This window comes from Psittacula echo, assembly GCF_963264785.1.
Source record: "Psittacula echo genome assembly, chromosome: 5".
Taxonomy (NCBI): Eukaryota; Metazoa; Chordata; class Aves; order Psittaciformes; family Psittacidae; genus Psittacula; species Psittacula echo.
The window spans coordinates 10,323,630-10,343,073 of NC_137739.1; the positions used below are offsets into that span (position 1 = coordinate 10,323,630).

The window sequence follows — 19,444 nt, forward strand, 5'->3', positions numbered from 1 at the left end:
ATCCTACTGACATTCATGCAGATGGAATGAAGACAAGTTGTAACAAGTTTGCCCTTCAGCAATGCAAACAAAGAGAAAACGAGACAAAACACACTGACTTTATACATCACCACCTACATCTTAGAAATTCCACTGTAGCTTTTTTGCTTAAGTGAACATATAATAAGATTTTACTCAAAATGTCTGGTTGGGAAGTGCTTGGCAGAAGGTAATAAAGCAGAATTTAAGACTAACTAACATGACCTGCTTTGTTCTTTTCCGCATCATAATATTCAACAAATATACCACTCATGAAAAGGTTAAAATTTTAAGTGTGCCCTATTTCCTACAGACAGTCCTAGAAATACTCAGAACACAAAACTAAACCACTGTAGTATCAAAGCACCCTGTAATTATTTTAACTATGATCAAAGCAGAAATATATCCATATATATATTTGCATATCCATAAATGTATTTCCATATATTCACAGCATCCTGTCATATACATTTCGTATCTGCATGAGACGAAAAGAACCCAAAGATGAAGAGGATCCAGAGACTGAGCAATATACTCTTTTCTCCAGGTATATACGCATAGATGTACTGCCAGTGGTAATGCAGAGCACCACTGGCACACTGGATACCAACAGAGAGGTAACTAATTCAGTAAGTGCAACTGGTTATGGACCTTTTCCACAGTTAAAGGCAATACTTATTTCCTCCTTCACACATTCACACATTTCACACCTCTCTTCATAAGTCAGTGCCTAACAGATACCTAACAGCAATCAAACCAGAATTACACCTTATTTTTAATAACTAATTAAATAAAGCCACCAAACACAAGAACTGAGGTTTCTACACTTGATATTGGCACATCCAAACCCCTGCCAGCAACAGGTGTCACCCCACTGTGACTCAGGAGGTCCAGCCTGGGGCTAAGCAAGCACTATAAGGACCCTGCATCTCTTGGGTCCCTTCAGGTCCATGCCATATAGCTAACACTTACAATTAAGAACGTATACATCTAGACAAAATTAAATTCCTAACTGCAGACCACCCTCTAATGCTAGCTGCTTTTGCAGTTGAGCTGGTTACATTTCTGCTTCACGCAAGAAAAGTAAATATGGAAATCAAATGCATCTATCCAGATTCCCAAGTTTTCCAGGTGTAGATTCTTCCCCACCACCAACAGGAAGGGAATGCACATCATTATTAGTTACTGCCTGCTGAACAGTATTGGCTGACTAGGAGGACAGCATTTAAAAATCAGCATTTCCCACTGATTTCCAAAAGCATTACTGAATAAAACACATATGTCTTAACCTCCAGGAATGCTATTCAGAAATGATTGCAACAGTATATTTTCCTCTTTCTCTTAAATACAGTCCACCTTGTTTTGCATGTTATGGGATTCATCTTTTGCATCACCAATGAAAGAGCAGAAAGAACACTCTACTGCAAACCAGTCAAGCAGATTTTAACTACTTGGCATCTGGGAAACTATGGCTCTATAACTCATTGTACAGAATATTGCACACAGGATAGCACAGACTGAACACTTACAGGATCATTTACTGTTTCAGAAAACAAAGGTGGTCGTTCTGGAAAACAACACAAGATGAGCTGTACAAGTAACAGGATAAAGTAGATGCAGAAGGTGGCATAACGAAATGCATCCACTTCAGCACCCTACAAAGGAAAGTGATATTCCAATTAGCAGGATTGAGGAATTTTTTTAAAACAACATTACTATTAAACATAAACCAGTTGTAAATTCTACAAATATTACACTACCCAACCCCATGCAAATTAAAGTCAATGGCTATTTTGGTTAAGGGAAGGTAAAGAAAGGGGTGACGAGATGGAAGATACCATTTATTTTTAAACAACCACTGCAATAAACACACAAAACATGAACTTCTTCTGTAATGAAGTTCTCTTTAAGACACTGTTTGTACTAACACAGCATGCCCCAATTTGAAGTCAATGTATTCTTTACAGGAGGAAGGCACTTTTGCACTGGGTGGCAAGAAGTTTTCAAGGCAAATGTATTAATTACTATGCACATAAAAATTAGAGGAGCAAAATTTAGATTACAATTTGTTGCGCTCCACTCAAATTCCAGAGCTTCTTCCATTTCTTAGATCAGGACTGATACATAAAGCATAAACCTCCAAAGTCAGAGCACAGGACAGACGGACACATACTCCCACACTCACCAGTAAAATCCCACTCCCAACAGCTAAGGACAAAAGTTGGCTGAAAGCTCTCAAAATTCACACTACAGCTTAAAGAAATCAAAGTGATGCCGTTTTCAGGCAGCTCCACAATTAATCTGATATTTGAGGTGGCCTTACTATAAAACAGACTGACATAAAAATATTTCACTTGTACACTTTTATTTTGTTTCAGCAGATGAGACCCCGTAACCATCAAACCATGTGTTTTTGTAAATCCACTGTACAATCTACGGGAAGACAAAGTAAACTCCCAGAACAGTTTTCATATCAAAGATAATACACTTTTATTGTACTCAAGCAGGCACATCCCCATTCTGGAACAGCTAGGAGAATTTTCTTGGCAACTGTTGCTGCAGTTAAGGTCACTATGGATTTCACTAGCATCTCTAATGGAGAGCCATTATGTCTTTCTTACTTTGCTTTTATTCTTTAAGGAACAAAGGTACACTGAATGAACCATTCACTGACTTGAGTGGCACAATTAGAAAAGCAATTACTCTATCACCGCAGTACTTAGGATTATTTTCAACTGAATGAGGCTAGCAATCACTTACCATATTTAAGGCATGTTTTATTTTGGATCTAAAAACCACTGTAGCACATGTCAATGAGATGAGCCAGAAAATCATCATGACACCTGAAGACTGGACTCCTTTGATTCTTTCATACTGTATTAAAAATGTGGCAAGCAACTGTGGACAAGCAAGATAAAAAATATACATACACACTAAGTTTTACAACATTATACACGTATACAAGGTACTGTGTCAACATGTGCTTATTTAATATTCCAAATCCAGTAGCTCCCAGGAACACCCAGAGATTTTAAGTGTCATTCAAAAATACCTTTAAGCATTAAATGCTCTAGAGCAGTAAAGAGAACAAGCGGACAAAAAAGTGAAAAGAAATACGTATTACACAGAAGTAAATGACCACACACACAAAAGCACTGTCAAAAGCTGCCAGACTTTACTTTAACTTTCTGGTTCTACATCACAAGTCAACATGCAATTATAGCAAAACTATATCCTCTCCAAGACTAGTTCTTTTTAAAATAAAAAGATTTCTTTCCATATAAGCCACAACACCAAACAACACTGATCAAATATTACTCTATTTCTGTATTTTGTGTGTTTTCAGAGTCCTTTAGGAAGCTGGTAAAATTTAGTAATCTCACTTGGCTGCTGCGACATGCATTTTCAATCACCAATTGCACTATTAAATGACCACAAACTATTTCACAGTTCTTGCATCTGACAGCATGCTTAAGGGCAGTCGGGTTTTTTTCTTTGGCTTTTATTGTTATTGTTCCTGCTGCTGTTTGGGTTGTTGTGTCCTGTCCTGTCCCCCCCTTGAGTATCATGTTTAATCACTACCATTCCAAGGCTGTGATAAATATAAGGCAACTGACAAGAAATGAATAGCAAGGTGTGGATGACTTTCTGGCAAAGAACGGCCATGTACCCAGATCAGCAAGTGCCTAGGTAGAGTTCGACATGAACCAAGAACAACAAAAGGTGAAGGAGGATGGGAGCAAGGCACTGAGGGTGAGAATCCCAGCAAGATAAGAAGTAGCTGGAATTTACTGAGTTGCTAAATTGAGGACTGTTGGAAAACTTTGAAGGTCAGGTTCTCACACCTGTGCTTAACCAATTATATGTTTGTTAAGGGCCTCAAAGATATGTATCCAATCACAATGGGCCAAGTTAATGCAAACTTTAAGAAATAGTATATAAAGAGTTAGTTTTCTATAATAAATGGCTTTGTCTGATCACATTGATCTCCAACTGAGTCCATTCCACGACAGCAAGGCGTTTTTGCATTTTCCTTGAAATGGATTTCCTACTGGTGTGAAAATAGACAATACTTGCGCATCTAGGTAGAAAAGAGTTAGCTGAGGATACCTGTGTGCCTCCAGGCATTTAAGGCTTTCCACCATGCCATCAAACGAAAACAGGCACTTACGAATGTTATATGCAACAGTTTGTAGTAAGATACTTAATAATGCAATGCCTTTGACAGTCTTTTACTAAGTTCAGTGTGATTTGTATTATCTAGGTTTAATCAGTTCTCCCACCTTGATTTCTCAACCCCGTGCTTGCTATTAAATGAACAGTAGCTCAAGCCTGCCAAAATAAGGCAAGACAACTAGCACTGGCTTGTGTGCTGACATGCAACACACTGCGCACAGCTGGCTTGGGGAAAGGGGAACAGGGTGTCCTGAAATTTTTTGTTACAAGAAAGTGGACATTTCAGAGTAAGTATTTCCCAGTTCAACTGCAGACTCTTTATGTAAAGATCGTAGTTTAAAGAATTACAACACTGAGTAACACTAAGATGTATGTTATTGCTTCAGGCTTTGCATGAACAAAAGCCATAATGGAAGAACTTACCATTGTTATACCCAATACTGTCGGCCCAACGAGAAAAAATGGAGCTCGAAAAATATTTTGACTTCTTTCCCAGAAAGAGTAGAAAAGGTCTGCCCAGCAGCCTATCCACAGTATTAAGCCCAAAGCCTGCAATACAAAAGTGTATTTCATACATCAGTTCACACAGATTAGGCAGCACAATATATACATGAACACTAGATGTTATGTGCTAGTAGAAGAGTCAAAATTAGACCATCTCTTTTGGGCAATTCTACAACATGCTCAAAAGAAGAGTTATTTGGCTTTACCTACTGGGTCCCCACTAGAAGAGAAGTACTGATCTTTAGTACCACGTAATTCAGTGTATCATGAAGCAGAAAGCTGGTGAATCTCATTCCTGAATAACAGATTGCAGAGGCAAAACCTCTCCAACACACCATGCTATTATAGTCCTTAAAACTTTTCTCTTATTCTACAGGAGGCGAAAAAAAAGTAAGAAATCATTAAGTACTTATTTCACAACAGAAGTGGAATAGAACACCTGCAGCAGCTCTAGAAATCTATGCTGTGCAACTTAAGAAGCTGACAGGATAACAAAATCTTTTTATTATTGAAATAAAGGTCTTGAGATTGAATTGCCTTAAAATAGTCTTTTTTTTTTTCTTTTTTTTTTTTTTTTTTTCCATCGGGTCTTACAAAGCCTACTGATAAAAGGGCAACAAACACATAAGGCTTGGAAATCAAACACAAGTAGAACAAGTAAGTCACAGCTTAAGTGTGCACACAGGCCAAGACTGATGCTCAACAAAAATAGCATGCTAAAGCATAGCTGAGAATAGATTCAAACTTTCAGATAGGCGCAATAAATTCTGCTTTTAAGAAGTCACGCACCGTTTTGGCTTTGTTAAGGTTTGACATTTGTATGTATCCCCTGTCATGATAACGAAGGTATAGGAAGTACACTGGGAAGCAGACCCACAGATAAATACAAGGAATCCAGACCAGGACTGTGTTCTGAAAGCACTGGGTGAAGTCTGGATTTTCTGTGTGCCATGTCAGATTCCAATCCTGGGGAGAGAAAAATCAATTGAGTTAAAGAAAAAGCAAACACAGAACTTCAGTATTAAAAAAAAGAAAAAAATAGCCATTACCTGTCTTATTCTGTATCCCTTCTTGTGTATTTATTTCTACTTGTATTAAACTGGCTTCATTCTGTGGTGTATCTAATTTTATTGCACTTTTTATAGCTTAGAAGCTTTAAACCTTTACAAGATGACATTGTCTATACACAGCTACCATAACACATAAATGTAATACTGGGATCTTTAATAATATTGATCAGGATCTTTAACAGTATTAATCAAGGACTTTCATATTATCATTGCAGAAAAATAACATGACAATGCTAGTTATCTCCCATTATAACTACTTTACACGCATGTATAAATACTCAGATACACCACATTGCCAAATTTCAGTGTGGAAACATTATCTGGCATACAGCAAAAGTGAACACCACACAACAACATCAGTTCACTATTTTAACATTGTCTCATGGCTCCCAAGCTGTCTGCAGCAAACCCAGTGGAGACTTCCTGGTAATTCAGAACAACAGGGCATAGAAGGAAGTAGAAGGCTTGCCCCTTGCAGCCTGTTTCTTACTCAACAGCAAAATGCAAATCAATGTAATTCAATGTTTTCCTATTTCTCTTAACACAATTTTCAAAAACAAGATAAGCCACCATACATCAACTCAAAATTTACAGTAATAGAAACACAATCACAATTTCCATTACTGGTACAAGGACTATTTACAATGACAGACTGTTGAGTAAAATGAACTTTCATACCACATTTATGATTGGCTTGAGTTAGGGAAATCTGCTGCAGGAAATTTTACCTTCTAATTACTAACTTTGCTGTCAATTACCATAAGGGGCACTTCCTCTCAACTGCTGTAGATTTCTAACTCTCAAAAAAAAAAAATGATGCAATATAGAATTATCGCTACTGCAGACAGACTGCAATAACCAACAGCCAAAGCAGAACTGACAGGCTTCTGTTTAAAGGCTGCACAGCCAAGAGTAGCAGTCCCATGCCCAAAGGCTCAGTGTCATTTTCAGTTGCAAAGCATTTTTTCAGCCAGTTGCGCAGCTTACAACTGCACAGAATACCAGTACCACTACTGGCACATAATGGTAGTCAGTAATCCTTCTCCTCTATAAAAGCCTGAGCTAGTCACAGAAATAAGTGCCATTATCCACATTTTATAGATGAGGAAACAGAAGCAAAAGGAGCTGTAGCGCCTGTCCCTTCTATTCTAACATCAAAGCTGGAAATAGATCCCACTGCCATACTTTGATCCTTATTTGTCCCCATCTTCCACTGATTAAACAGTTTCAATTAAACAGTCACAATAAGAGGAAAATAGATCTGAAGAGAAGCAGAAAATACAACTTGTAAAAACGTCAATTTGAGGATAACCAGTCAATATTTTAGCATAGAGTAGGTTTCCCCTCAAATTTGATTGTTCCATATGAAGATGTCTTGTTTTGAAAAGGAAAAGAAGAAAAAAGAAAAAACAACCTTCTTTTGAAAACATATTCACAAATGTATCTTCTTTCCGCACTTCCCTCTCAATTTCTGTCAGAATCTAGGACATTTTCTGTTAGAAACAACAGACAGTATGCACAGGACACACAGCTGTTACTTTTCTCCTCTATTTCTACAGCATTCTAAAAATTCTTCTCACTTCATATCATTTTTAATTTGCCAGTTAAAAAAGAAAAATATTTTAAAAAAAATCTCTGAACTTAACACAGCCAATTCAAGGAAATTAACACTACTAGAGCATAAAAATGCCTGATCATGTTTTACTGTGTCTGCATATGAGTCAAGTAAATTGTTCGCAACGTGGCAGAGGCTGTGAGGTACTGTAGGCAATCCACATGCTTATTAAGTTCCCCAACTGCAGAACATCATCAGAAATTTCAGCTGAGTCATCCTTACATTTAGCTACTGCACGAATGTTTTTGGCTTTCTAAGTCCCAGCTGCTCTGCTCCAGCACAACAGCCAAGAAAAAGTCTCATGACTGCAGAACAGTTTACAATTCACAAATTAAGATAGTTCATATGATTATACAAGTAAATTGAGAGGATGTAATCAGCTTTACAACAAACAAAGAACACTGACATTTCATTGAGGGCTTCTTTGGGTTTTTTTGTTTGATTGGGTTTTGGGTTTTTTTAAGATCTACACACTGCTTGAGAAAGTTTCTATCTCCTTTTTCAGTGTTTTTAAATGCTTGCTGTAAAATGAAACAGGCAATTACAAAGCGGGTAATGCACATGCCATTGCCACGTGGCTAAATAAAAGAAAGAAGTGCTATATGCATGACTGCTATGCATATTGGCTGAAGCATATTCTAAAAACATGCGCAGTCTTTCATTTCAGTTTTATATTTGCATGTTTCTGCATGAAAGGCAAGAGGGTACAATGCAACAGTACTTCAGGGTTAAGGACAAAAAGTTGGGACAACAGGGTGGTTTGGAGTAAGATTACTGCTAGAATTTAACAGCTGCAGCAAGATGAGTGTATCTTCTTTCACATTTTTCCAGGATTTGATCCAAAGGCTGCTGATACCAAATACGCTATTATTCTGCGTACACCAGAAATGGCTACACACAGGTGAGGTGCAGAAGCCCCTTCCATTTCACGTTCATTTCAGATGATAAAAGATGAGGAAAACATGCATGAAAAGATAGACATGGTGGCATTTTTTCCTGCCAATTCCCTAGGTGCAGTTCTCTCAAGCTATGTTCATACAAGGCAGTTAGCACAGGCAGGAACAGAGCTTTAGACCAAATACTTCCTGCTAAGCACCTGATGCCCTCACAAGGTGCCTTTCACCCAGGTTCAGACAACAGGAGTTGCAGGCTTTCCTGCAGGCTGACCAGCTGTTCATCAGCCTCTGGGAGCACGCTTCCCAGTTAATGCATGTTCAAAAGGCACTCCGGCCACTCTTCAGTGAACCAACAAGGAGGGCAGGGGACGGTCAGGAGGTCGCATAAGAAGCAGGCTACCAGTCCGAACTGAGATGTTAATGCCTTCAGTGTACAAAGCCAAGAGGACATCAATCAATTACAAAAGAAGGGCACACCCTAAGTTCTGTATGGAAGATACCATAGCTTTATGAGGTTCAATCATGGCTGAGTCACTCAGCATGAAACCAATATGTACTTCTATTCAAATCACAATGTTCATATAACAAGTATAGGCTAATTCTTCTAGTTTAAAGTACATGCTTCTCCTTTGCTTTATAAAAACCCAGTATCAGAGTTTTATTTTTTTTTCCCAGCACAAACCAGTATTCTTTATGGACCAACACAGAAACAGTCACTGAAGCAGACCCTTGTATTTAACAGACATTAATTAGCAATGTAATGACTTTTTTCTAACTTGAGTTTTAGAAACACTGTTTTAGAAGTTCTATGAAAGCACAAGGTTGTCCCATTTTCACATCTTAAATAGCAATTTTCACTCGGACTGATCAGCTAACCCTTCTACTTTGCAAGAGCACATCAACTGACAAGATATCCAAGCGTCCACCGAAAGCCTACACAAACTAGCAGTCTCCTGCCATGAGGGACGAGGAAAAAAGGGGTTAGGTTTACAGCTATTAAGACTGTATAATCTAGCAGCAGCCTTTAATTTAAACAACGACTGCAGGAACCCGCAGGAGAAGAATCCTTGTGTGACTCCTTTTTTCCTTTCTTGGTAGATGCTGGGAGACAAAAGATCTGCTGTTGGCTTCATTTTATACTTGTTCAAAAGAACCACATCTCAACAGATGTTACATAGTTTCAGGTTGTTTTTTTTTTTTTTTTCCTGTTAAGATCCATGGAAAATTTTAAAGTTTCCCAGAATAGCAAATGAATATTTTTAAATTTATCTGACCTATTTCTCACTTTTCATTTCCATCACTAGCGCTGCGGCTGAAAAAAACACCAGTCCGTAGTTTTTATGCCCAACAGCACATTTTCTTTTATGGCAAAAAAACCCTTTCTATCACACTTGAAGTGAAACTTTCTATCTCCAAGAGTGCAAAAAATGCTTGGCATTCCCCAGAATCATGTGGATCGATTCACATGTAAACCACTTATTTAACAGTGCATAAACCCAAGGAAAATAAAGACCTATATTAAATTTCTGTCTAAAATTTCAGGAACAGGCAAAATAAAAATATTGGCAGGGGTACCAGGCAAAAGTCACAACACAGAAGATCAGTTATTCTGCCTCTGCTCAGGGAAGAAAGACTACAGAGAAACTGTACGCCTCCAGTGTGTCCCATCTGAGGAATAATGACAGTATTTGACCCTGGACAGGACCTCATAGCTAGCTGCCCCTACTCTGGCAGGCAGGAAAGGCTGTTAAGTGAGCAGCCAGCAGCCTCCTGTTCTCACATCAATAACCCTATCTGACCCACAGCACATTTTAAAATTCTCACTGGCAGAACAGGAGAGACCAAAGTCACTCAGTTTCCTGCCTGCTGTGCACAAGTGTGCTAGAGATACAGGCTGCCAACCCCATTGTTAAATCCACCTGCAGAAACCAGCTGTGACTGAAAAGTGATTTAAATATTTACCACACACCTACGTGAAAAATGAAATCATGAAACCACATTGGAATCTTAATATCATGGTTGACACTCCTTCAAATGGAGCTTTACATTGACATTGGTGCGTACCCACTACTCCAGTATCTCCCACAGAAGAAGCACCTCCTTTGTAATACCAAGACATCATAGAATGGTTTGGGTCAAAAGAGACCTTAACGATCACCTAGTTCCAACCCCTCTGCCATGGACAGTGACACCTTTCACCAGACCATTTTGCTCAAAGCCTCATCCAACCTGGCCTCATATGGTTTCTCAGTCTTATTTTCCTAACAGTAAAAACTATTCTGTGTTTAATGCAATGCTTACATTTAGTAGAACACAAGTAGTTAGCTCTCTCAAGCACTAACACTGAAACTGAAGCTGACAACTTTCATTATAACAGTACTGTCACTTTCTTATAGCCATAGGAAGTCTCGCAATCTGGCAGCTCTAGATACCACGTTAAAAAAATCCCCAGCACAGCACCTATAAACCCAGGAACTGTTTCAACCATTCTCCCTAAGAGAAGGCCATCAGCCTTTAGCCTACAGTATCTAGAACAGCAAATTTCCCGCCTGCCTATCCCCAGATCAGAGATTAGCCTGATGTGGCTGAGCCTACAGCCCCAGAAAAGCTAGTAGCATGAGTGGACAACAGGCGATGAGGGTGCAGAAAAGGACTTATCTCTTTAAGGCTGCTTTAAAGGAACCCTGACCTTATATAAAAGGTCCCCTATACCACCATTCTTCACCAAAACTAAAAGTAAAAACAGTGACACTGTTGACCACACTGAGAATTAACGAAAGCAATGGATAACAAAGTGATCCACATTTTGCAGTAGGATAGAAGGAGGTCTGTTTTCAAGTAACGAATTTTAAAAAGCTCTCAAAGTTATTCAGTTTGTCAAGTAAGTTTTATTTAATTTAGCTTTAGAAATTTTGAAGACAGACTGAAATAATGTTCTCAAAACACTGTAAATATAATGTCTTGATTCTATCATCCACATTTCAGATCATGAAACATGTACTGGGTCTCACCGTTCCTCTAAGAGCATATTTAGAATAGAGCCTACGACAAGCACAACCATACACCATCTTCACCAGTATAACATTTACCCTGCTGCACCTGCTGTTCATACTAAATCACAGGAGGTGACAGGTTGGTAAATCAAACAACAGATATTCACACAAGAAAAATCCTCCAGAACTCCCCAAAACTGCAGCTCTCCTCTCTGCTCAGCAATACTCACAGGAACAAGAACAGACAATAACATCCCTGACAGGGCCAAACAAGGTGCTGAAGTATGACACTACAAAAAAAACCCCTTCCTATTGACATGTTTATTATTCACTTAAAAATACTATGCAGCTTATATTGAAATTATTTTGGAAAAAGTACTACTTGCATTAAAGGATCCAATGGTTCCAGTATCAATTCCAGATAAAATAGCATAATATACACATGCAAACATACCTTAGCTCTCATTTATTTCCTCTAGCTTTTTCTCTTAATAAATAGTGAGTTTCCCAAAATGCACAGATCTCTCCTGTGACACAATGTAGTTGCTGTTCTTGTAATTGAATTCAGTGCAGTGTCCAAGTAGAATGGTACCTTTGCTGTGATGCACACATGAGCTCATGCTGCATTTAAATAAAGCTTTCAATACACTACCCATTCCTTTGAAGACCTGTACTAACTACATTAATGGTTTACCGGTTTATTGTATCATCTAAGGGTATACTGTGCAAATAGGAAATAGCAGAAATATTTTAAACACTTGAACAGATTTTACAATAATATCTTTCCAACAGCTACTTTCTACACTTAATGAAAAGCAGCCAGGAAGGATTTTTTATTTTTAGAACTCACAAAACCAAGATTCTACTAAAAAGTAAAAGCCACACAACCAAATATTTGATCTTATTCCCAGGCCTCCACAGACTCTAAAAACTACTTCTGCAAGGAGAAATGACAAAATTATGCTCCTGCACAGAACTCTACCACTTACCACAAGCAGTGGAAGAAATGAAGCATGCCACATTTGGGAAGAGACTTCAGGACTTCCCTTCATGTTCACATCTGAGGATGGGTGCTCATATCTCCACGAAGTTATCAGACATTTATTAAGGCAAGTAAGAGCCCAGTTAGATAAGTAAGTTTGTGAAGTTTTGTTCTTTTACTGCCATGGAGGCAAAATGAGAAATACTAATGGTAATTACCACATTAGGTAGCAAGAATTGGATTCAGATCTCCGACTCCCATGGAGATCATGTTCACCCACAGAAAAAACAACATTGTCACAAGACAACATTGTTAGAGCAAGAGGGGGAGCATTAAAAAAACAAAAAAAAAAAAAACAAAAAAAAAAAAAAAAACAAAACAAAACAAAAAAAAAAAAAAAAAACAAAAAACAAAAAACAAAAAACAAAAAACATAATAAACAGGGGTCCTAAAAATTTTAAATCATTTCTGTAAAGACCGTGGGGGAAATCTCAGTGTTTCCTGTGACAGCTAAACACCCTTTATTTCTCATAATGTCTTCTATTAGAAATGGTTTTAGCAAGATGAAGTTCTCAACAGTAATGACTTACAAAATGCAGATTTGACTAGTTAAGGCAGCCAAGAAAAACCTCTACCTTCCAATACCCGTTCCTGAACTTAAATCAGGCCTCTGCACCTCCTTGCCCAAAACCCAAACATCACTATTTTCTAATGTTCACAGAGAGATTAAATCCCTGGTTATAGACAGCACGGCATGAGCTGGAACTGTATGTAAAATGACAAGAAGGAAAAAACAAAAACAAAACCAACCTTTTGCTTTTGTTTTCCTTTGGCTTAAAATAAGAAGCTGGTGCTGACAAGTTATCAGAGAAGGGTAAATTCCACCTGCAGCTGTGAAATTTACAAGAGCTGATCTCTGTAATCCAAGAACCCAAAAGCCACTGAATTATGGCTATTTGTGTCAGGGAAACATATGACAGATTACATCAGCATTCACGAAAGTAAAATGTTTAGCCTTTTTCTACAGACACAGTATTTCCAGACTCTGCAAGTACCATGACACATTTTGCCACAAGACAATAAAATATTTACCATTCAGTTTCAGAATCAAAAGGATAGGTTTTACCCATTTGTAAAATTTTTCATTGAAATGACTCTTATTTACAAGAATACATGAAAAAGATTCCTGCTCTCATCTCCTTTTTGCACCAAAACCAGAACTTTTACTTAATAATAATGCAGCAGCCTGTATATCTAGTTCAAATCACTGTGAGAATTCTGAATACACCTGGGTAATAACCTTACACAGGGCCTAAGATAACAGCTTACATTGGCATAAACTGTATCCAAAGCTACCACAGACGCAAAGAGTGAGAAAACAGTAATGCATGGAATTCTGACTCTATTAAAAGTAAGCGAAAGGTCAGTACCCGGCAGTAGGCTTTTTAGAGATGTGACCCAGAATGACTTCAGTGCAACCCGGGTTAACCTTCACTTAGTCCCAGTATAGCACAGTGTCTCAATGCAAACTGCAACGTAACTGCATGGAACAGCACAAGTTATCCAGGTGTTCTGCTGAGGATTTTTCCTCATTTTACTTTTCTGAGCAACCTTGAACTGACAGCTGCAGAATGCCTGCTTATCTATTAAGAAAATCCTCATCCACAATAGAATGTCAGGCTTAATTTTCCTGTATTTCCCCTAAATTGATCTATTCTGGATCAAGAGAGATAAGCTTTATTTCTAACAGAAGTTTAATTTTTATGCAAATTCAGACCAACAGAAATGCTTTACAGGTTTAAAGAAGAGAAAGCTGACAGATAAGCTTCTTTCATTACTAAAAATGCCAACAATCACCAAGCCAGGAGAATCAGGCAATCAACTGTTTATTACAATGTTTATTACAATCTAGTGTAAAGGTTTTTCTGTTTAACTGTTTTCTGCTGTTGCTCCTTCTCTATTCCAAATGCAGTCCACATATTACCTTCCTGTGGCAGCAAGTGTAAGTAGTTTTCTGATCTGCACACTCTTAAATTCTAACCACAAATGCATTCATAAACTTAGTACTTTTACAACTGAAGGAAGAGTCTAAATTCCTAATTTTTATCAAGCTCACTCAGCATCACTCTCAGGACCTCATTCCCTCCCTAGCTCTGCCACAAACACACTGAAAAAGCACTATTTTACAGTGCAAAAAGCTGCAGGATTCCTAGATACATGCTAATTTACTGCTTGTCTGAGGTATAAAAGCACAAGCCATGAACCTTCAGAACATGAAATTACTTCTTACATAAAAAGTCTGGTTTTCCTTCAGAAGACTATTTCAGGAAAACAGTGTCCCAGTGTTCTCATAAGCAGTATACCCACAGCAGATGTTTACATCACACAGTATCACTTCACAACTGTCAGCTAATCATTATTATAATTAACTATAATTAATTCATTTATTAAAGAATATTAATGGATTTTCTCCTTAATAACATCCTATCAAGCCACATTATAGTCTTAGAAGATCGTAGCATGTCTGCAAACAGCTGAGAGAGGCTGGTAGATCTCCCCTATATACAACGTCAACCCAAATACAAATCATAATATACTGGGACAAACACTCAAGAAAATACATTTATTGAAGCAGGCAAAACATTCCTGAAAGCCTTACCACTCTACACAACAGCAAGAGAAGCAGAGCCCAGTCCCACCAAGTTGATCCCTGGATTTTGTATGTGAGGCTTTGCCTCAGCTTTTGTCATCCATTCTGTTTATGTCCTGTAGTTTGGTTCCATATGAAGAAGCACTATACTTAGAACACTATGTGGATACAATTTCTTTACTAACAGAGAAGAGGCTCCACAAATGCTTTCTGCACCAACAGGAAAGAAAGAGGCCTGGGTTTACACAGGCAGACACAGCCTGCATCATTAAAGGACTCTATAGCTTTCAAAACAAAGGAGATTAAAACTTGCTCTTCAAGAAGTAAATAGAATTACTTGCTTTCAATCCTTCCTCAATAACCAAATGTCCAACTAGAAAAATGGGGGGGAGGCGGGAGGGAGGGGGAATCTTCATTAAGTTCCCACTGAGATAAAGAATTAACATCTATCAAAATTAATTTTAAAAAGCACATCTTTGCCTGTGAAGGCCATGATAGGAGTTTACATACATATCAGCCATTTCTCTCACATTCCCATAAGTATAAGCAAAAACCTCAAAATTTCAGATTCTATTTGACTTACCAACATCTTCTAATGGACACATAACTAAGATTTCCTGTAACTCCTGGCAGAGCACTGGAGGAGGGACTGTCAGGAGCTGCTTGTGCAAGCATAAACTCAATTTTTCATTCACATCTGATACTTTTTTTCATAAAAGTCATATTGGGGGATAACCTTGAAAACTCTAAATATCACAAAAACTCTTATCCTCTTCCTTTAGCAATTTCAAACATAAGACTTCTCTAAACATGATACCACATAGTTTACAAGCTCTGAAAAACTGTAACTACCCCAACATTTTACTTCAAAGAAAGGAACACCAACATGCTATTTCAAAATTAAACTCCACTGAAACCATTGTGTGAGTATGCGTATATCCAGACAGCTAGGTGAGCATGCCGAAGTGTACAGCATGTTCTGTATCTGCCTTGGTGCTTATCCTGCTTACCTAGAATGACTGAGTTCCTCACCCCACTTCACTTTTTTTGCCTGCTGGTACTGAAGCCAGGCACACTGCACTCACGAACCAGTGACACCCCAGGCAAACGTATCTCAGCACCTCAGGTCACAAGAATTTTCAAGTTTAAACAGGCCCTTAAAAGTCACTGCACTGAAATGAAAGTAGTGCAAATGTTACCCCTAACCCACTAGGGTTTTTTAAAACTTTTACATCAACAGCTATTAATAAATAGCAACTTTATCTTATGTAGCTGTACCTTTGTGTTATGGATGGGATACTCATTCTAAGATACTCAGTGATGCTCAAGAGAGCAAGGACAAAACAGTACCCTTCCAAAAAGGGAGTCTGGTTCAAAGGAAGTAAGAAACAGTTAAGTTCTGTAAGCAAATCTGATTGCAGTGAAGTTAATATGCTGAGAGGGGGCACAGAGATAGATTAAATAGGGGGAGGAAGGTGTGAAGGTGACAGCAAGCTTGCTTGTGCTGTTGACCTTTCAGATTAAGTATTAAATAAAACCAATCTGTTTAATTCTCAGACAAGAACCTTCAACATTAACATTCCTTGGGTGTGCAAAGAACCAAAACCCTGGGCAGCAAGGCTTAAGAAGATTAGCATACGGTCTTTAAGGGTCCATTAGGTCTTTTCAACCTGCAAAGTCTTCCCCACAGTTTAAAACTGAGCTGCCTCAAACTCAGCACCACCCTTAACAGAAAACACATCTCTTCCTTGAAGCAGTCTGCCAGCGCTAGGAAATCCCACTGCTCCACTAGCGAGCACCAACCAAAACAGCTGATGCAGCCATAGAGCTCACCACAAGAAAGCAACAACACATGCCACCGCATATCTAGCCATCACCCAGCTCTGAGAAGCAGAAGAGTGCAGTCCACAAGACAGGAAGACAGCAGCACGCAGTACCACAGAGGTGGTATCTAGAAGCCCAGTGAAACACTGCACGTACATAGGCATTTCCTGAAACTCCATTACAACTTCAGTTTCAAGTAATAGCCACGATGGAAACAGCAGAAAACAAAGCAGCCAGAGCATCCATAAGGACTAAAACTAGCATTACTACTCTCCCACTATTAGGAACAATGCAACAAAGTGCATACAAACTGTTGCTCATGAGGACAAGATCGCCAAGGAAGAAGAGTTTTCTAAAGACACCTTACACCAACTGGAATACACAATTGCTCTTTTTCAGGATTAGAAGAATCCAAAACTCAAATAACCACACCCAGAGGATCTTTAGCTGGAAGAAACAAAAGGCAGACTCCATGTGACTTGGAGAAGGATGACAAATCACAAAGTCATCTATGCTCTTGGGAACCAATGCATTTAGTGAAAAAAATGTGTGGTGTAACTATGACCTGGCAGAAATGGCTATACAAGAATAGTGCTTTCACAATAAAAGAATCTAGCATCAGAAATCCTATATATATATATATTATAAACTAGTTGCTTCCAACATTCCAAGTGTAGATCTTGTTTCTACCTGATGTTTCAACCCCACAAGTCAAAGAACTGGAAACTTTTCCAGAAGCTTTTCCATAAACTGAGTTTTGACACATGTATTCCCTAAAGCTTTTCAAAATGTCTCATTCTAGGAAAGGGAAACATTTGATGACAATCTGTAATTTAACCCACTCTGAGAAACATGAAAATTAGCTTAAAAGATGCATGAACACAAGCAATGTAATAGGAGGTGAGAGTCACTTTGGAACAGCTGGAAAAGATAAATATCTTGAAGTCTTGATGATTTTTAAAATATTTGCTGAGTAATATCTTAATAGTTCTTGAGACAAACAGTACAACAGCATGTGTTGAGATATCCAATTTTATTTTACTAGTAAGGCTGTTCATTAGCTCAATGCTGGTTTTGGCAAATATCCGATGACTACACGAGTTCTTTGAACAGTCTACAAAAATCCACATCTCCCTCTTGGCCCTACATTGTCCTCAGTAGCTCTCACCCCATCTTTTTTTTTTCCCTAACTTCCTGCTCTCTGTCCTCCTTTCCTCCACAAAACCTCTTTTTCCATACAACCCGTTTCCTCATCACAAGGATTTTCACTGCCTTCCAGCCTTCCCAGAGGCCTCACTGCTGCCAGCACCTGTGCGCTTCTGCAAAGGAACACCTTGTCTCAGCTGAGTAAGTCCCACTCTGCAACGTTTCCGCACCACCCTCCTTTGCACAGCTGGTTTTCAGTTCACCCACAACAGGCTGCACTCACCACTCTACATTAAGGAAGAGCAAAAATATCTCTATGCAAACATGCGATATAGCTGCTAACCCACAGAAAGCGTATCTTTGGCCTCCTTCCCAGGACAGCACACCACTTCAGTATGATGGCAGCAGTCAGTCACCGTTATTACTCGCACAGTCCTGAGTAATGCAGACGAACAACCAAACGCAGGTCACTCAGGAACTCGTTTCGCGTCTCCCAAGCAAGCACTCACTAACCCGTTCCTTCCTACAAGCATTTTATTTCGCTGCCGGAAACCCCGCACACGAGGCATACCGGGTCCCACTGCGACTCGGGAGCGGGAACACCGAACACAGTCAGAGACCCACGAGTCCCCAGCCACGGCCCTGCTCCTCCACGCAAGCCCGAGGCCGGTTCACGCCGGCGTATCACGCACGCACCGCTGGGGCTAAAGGGGCTGGTGCACGGCCAGGGCACGCCGCAGACCCCCGCGCTCTGTCTACGGTGAGCGCCGGCATGGGAGGCTCCGGCTCTCCCCCCACCGGAGGCAGCCTCTTCGGGTTCCGCCCGGGGCCAGCGACCATCCCTGTCCCACCCGGCTCCCCACCATCCGTCAGTGCCGGCACTGGCAGCAACCGCCGCCCAGCCGAGACCCCGTAACCCCATCCCGCCGCTCACCCAGAAGGGCTCGTAGGCATCCACACTGCAGAAGCTCTCGATCCCCATGGGGCGCGGAGAAGGGACCGCGGGCTCCCGCGGCAGCGCTGCGTCTCCCCGTCCGCACCTCTCCGTGCCCGGGCGGAGACGGGCCGCCACCGCCAGCACAGAGCCCTGATTGGCTCCCCGGTCACGGGGATACAGAGTCCCGGCACCGCCCGCCGCCACCGCCCGCACTGCGCAGCCCCGACTCGGCGGGGGCAGGCAGCTGGGAGCTATGCAACCCAGCCCAGCCCCGTGGCGGCGTTCCGCGGGGAAGCGCATCGGCTCCGCATCGCGGTGGCCCGGGGCGATGGACGGGTCCCGAGACTGGGAGCTCGGCCGGAGCCTAACACGTGCCTGTGTTCGGCTCAGGACACCGCCCGTCGTAGCCAGCCTCGCCGGGGCGGAAGCATTGCCCCCCTCGTAGCATCCCCTTCTCGCCTCCCTCCAGCAGCCTTCCGGATCGCGGACCTCCCACCCGCACCGGCGGCCGCAGCTGCCCGCAGGCACCACGGCGCGCCCTTCTCCGGGCACCAAACACAAGGAGCCCACACATCGCCCATGGAAAGGCACTGCGAGACGGAGGCTTCCTCCGGGAAGGACATAGTGAAAGCC

At 40.3% G+C, this 19,444-nt stretch overlaps 1 protein-coding gene across 13 annotated transcripts in view; it reads right to left on the reverse strand.

The window, feature by feature from the left end:
• LOC308220817 (multidrug resistance-associated protein 1) overlaps window positions 1–19,444 on the reverse strand; it is a 57,969-nt gene that overhangs the window by 36,169 nt on the left and 2,356 nt on the right. For 4 of the 13 annotated variants that reach the window (XM_080617292.1, XM_080617291.1, XM_080617290.1 and 1 more), the window contains 4 exons: window positions 5,488–5,664; window positions 4,618–4,743; window positions 2,779–2,916; window positions 1,548–1,673 (listed from right to left, as the gene is read on the reverse strand). In XM_080617292.1, coding sequence (XP_080473418.1) covers window positions 1,548–1,673; window positions 2,779–2,916; window positions 4,618–4,743; window positions 5,488–5,514 — 417 coding nt within the window. In that variant the 5' untranslated portion in view covers window positions 5,515–5,664. Of the gene's footprint in view, window positions 1–1,547; window positions 1,674–2,778; window positions 2,917–4,617; window positions 4,744–5,487; window positions 5,665–7,182; window positions 7,527–12,261; window positions 13,295–18,221; window positions 18,782–18,808; window positions 19,386–19,444 lie in introns of those variants that run through there. The other 9 variants (XM_080617288.1, XM_080617282.1, XR_013956780.1 and 6 more) reach the window with 8 other exon arrangements.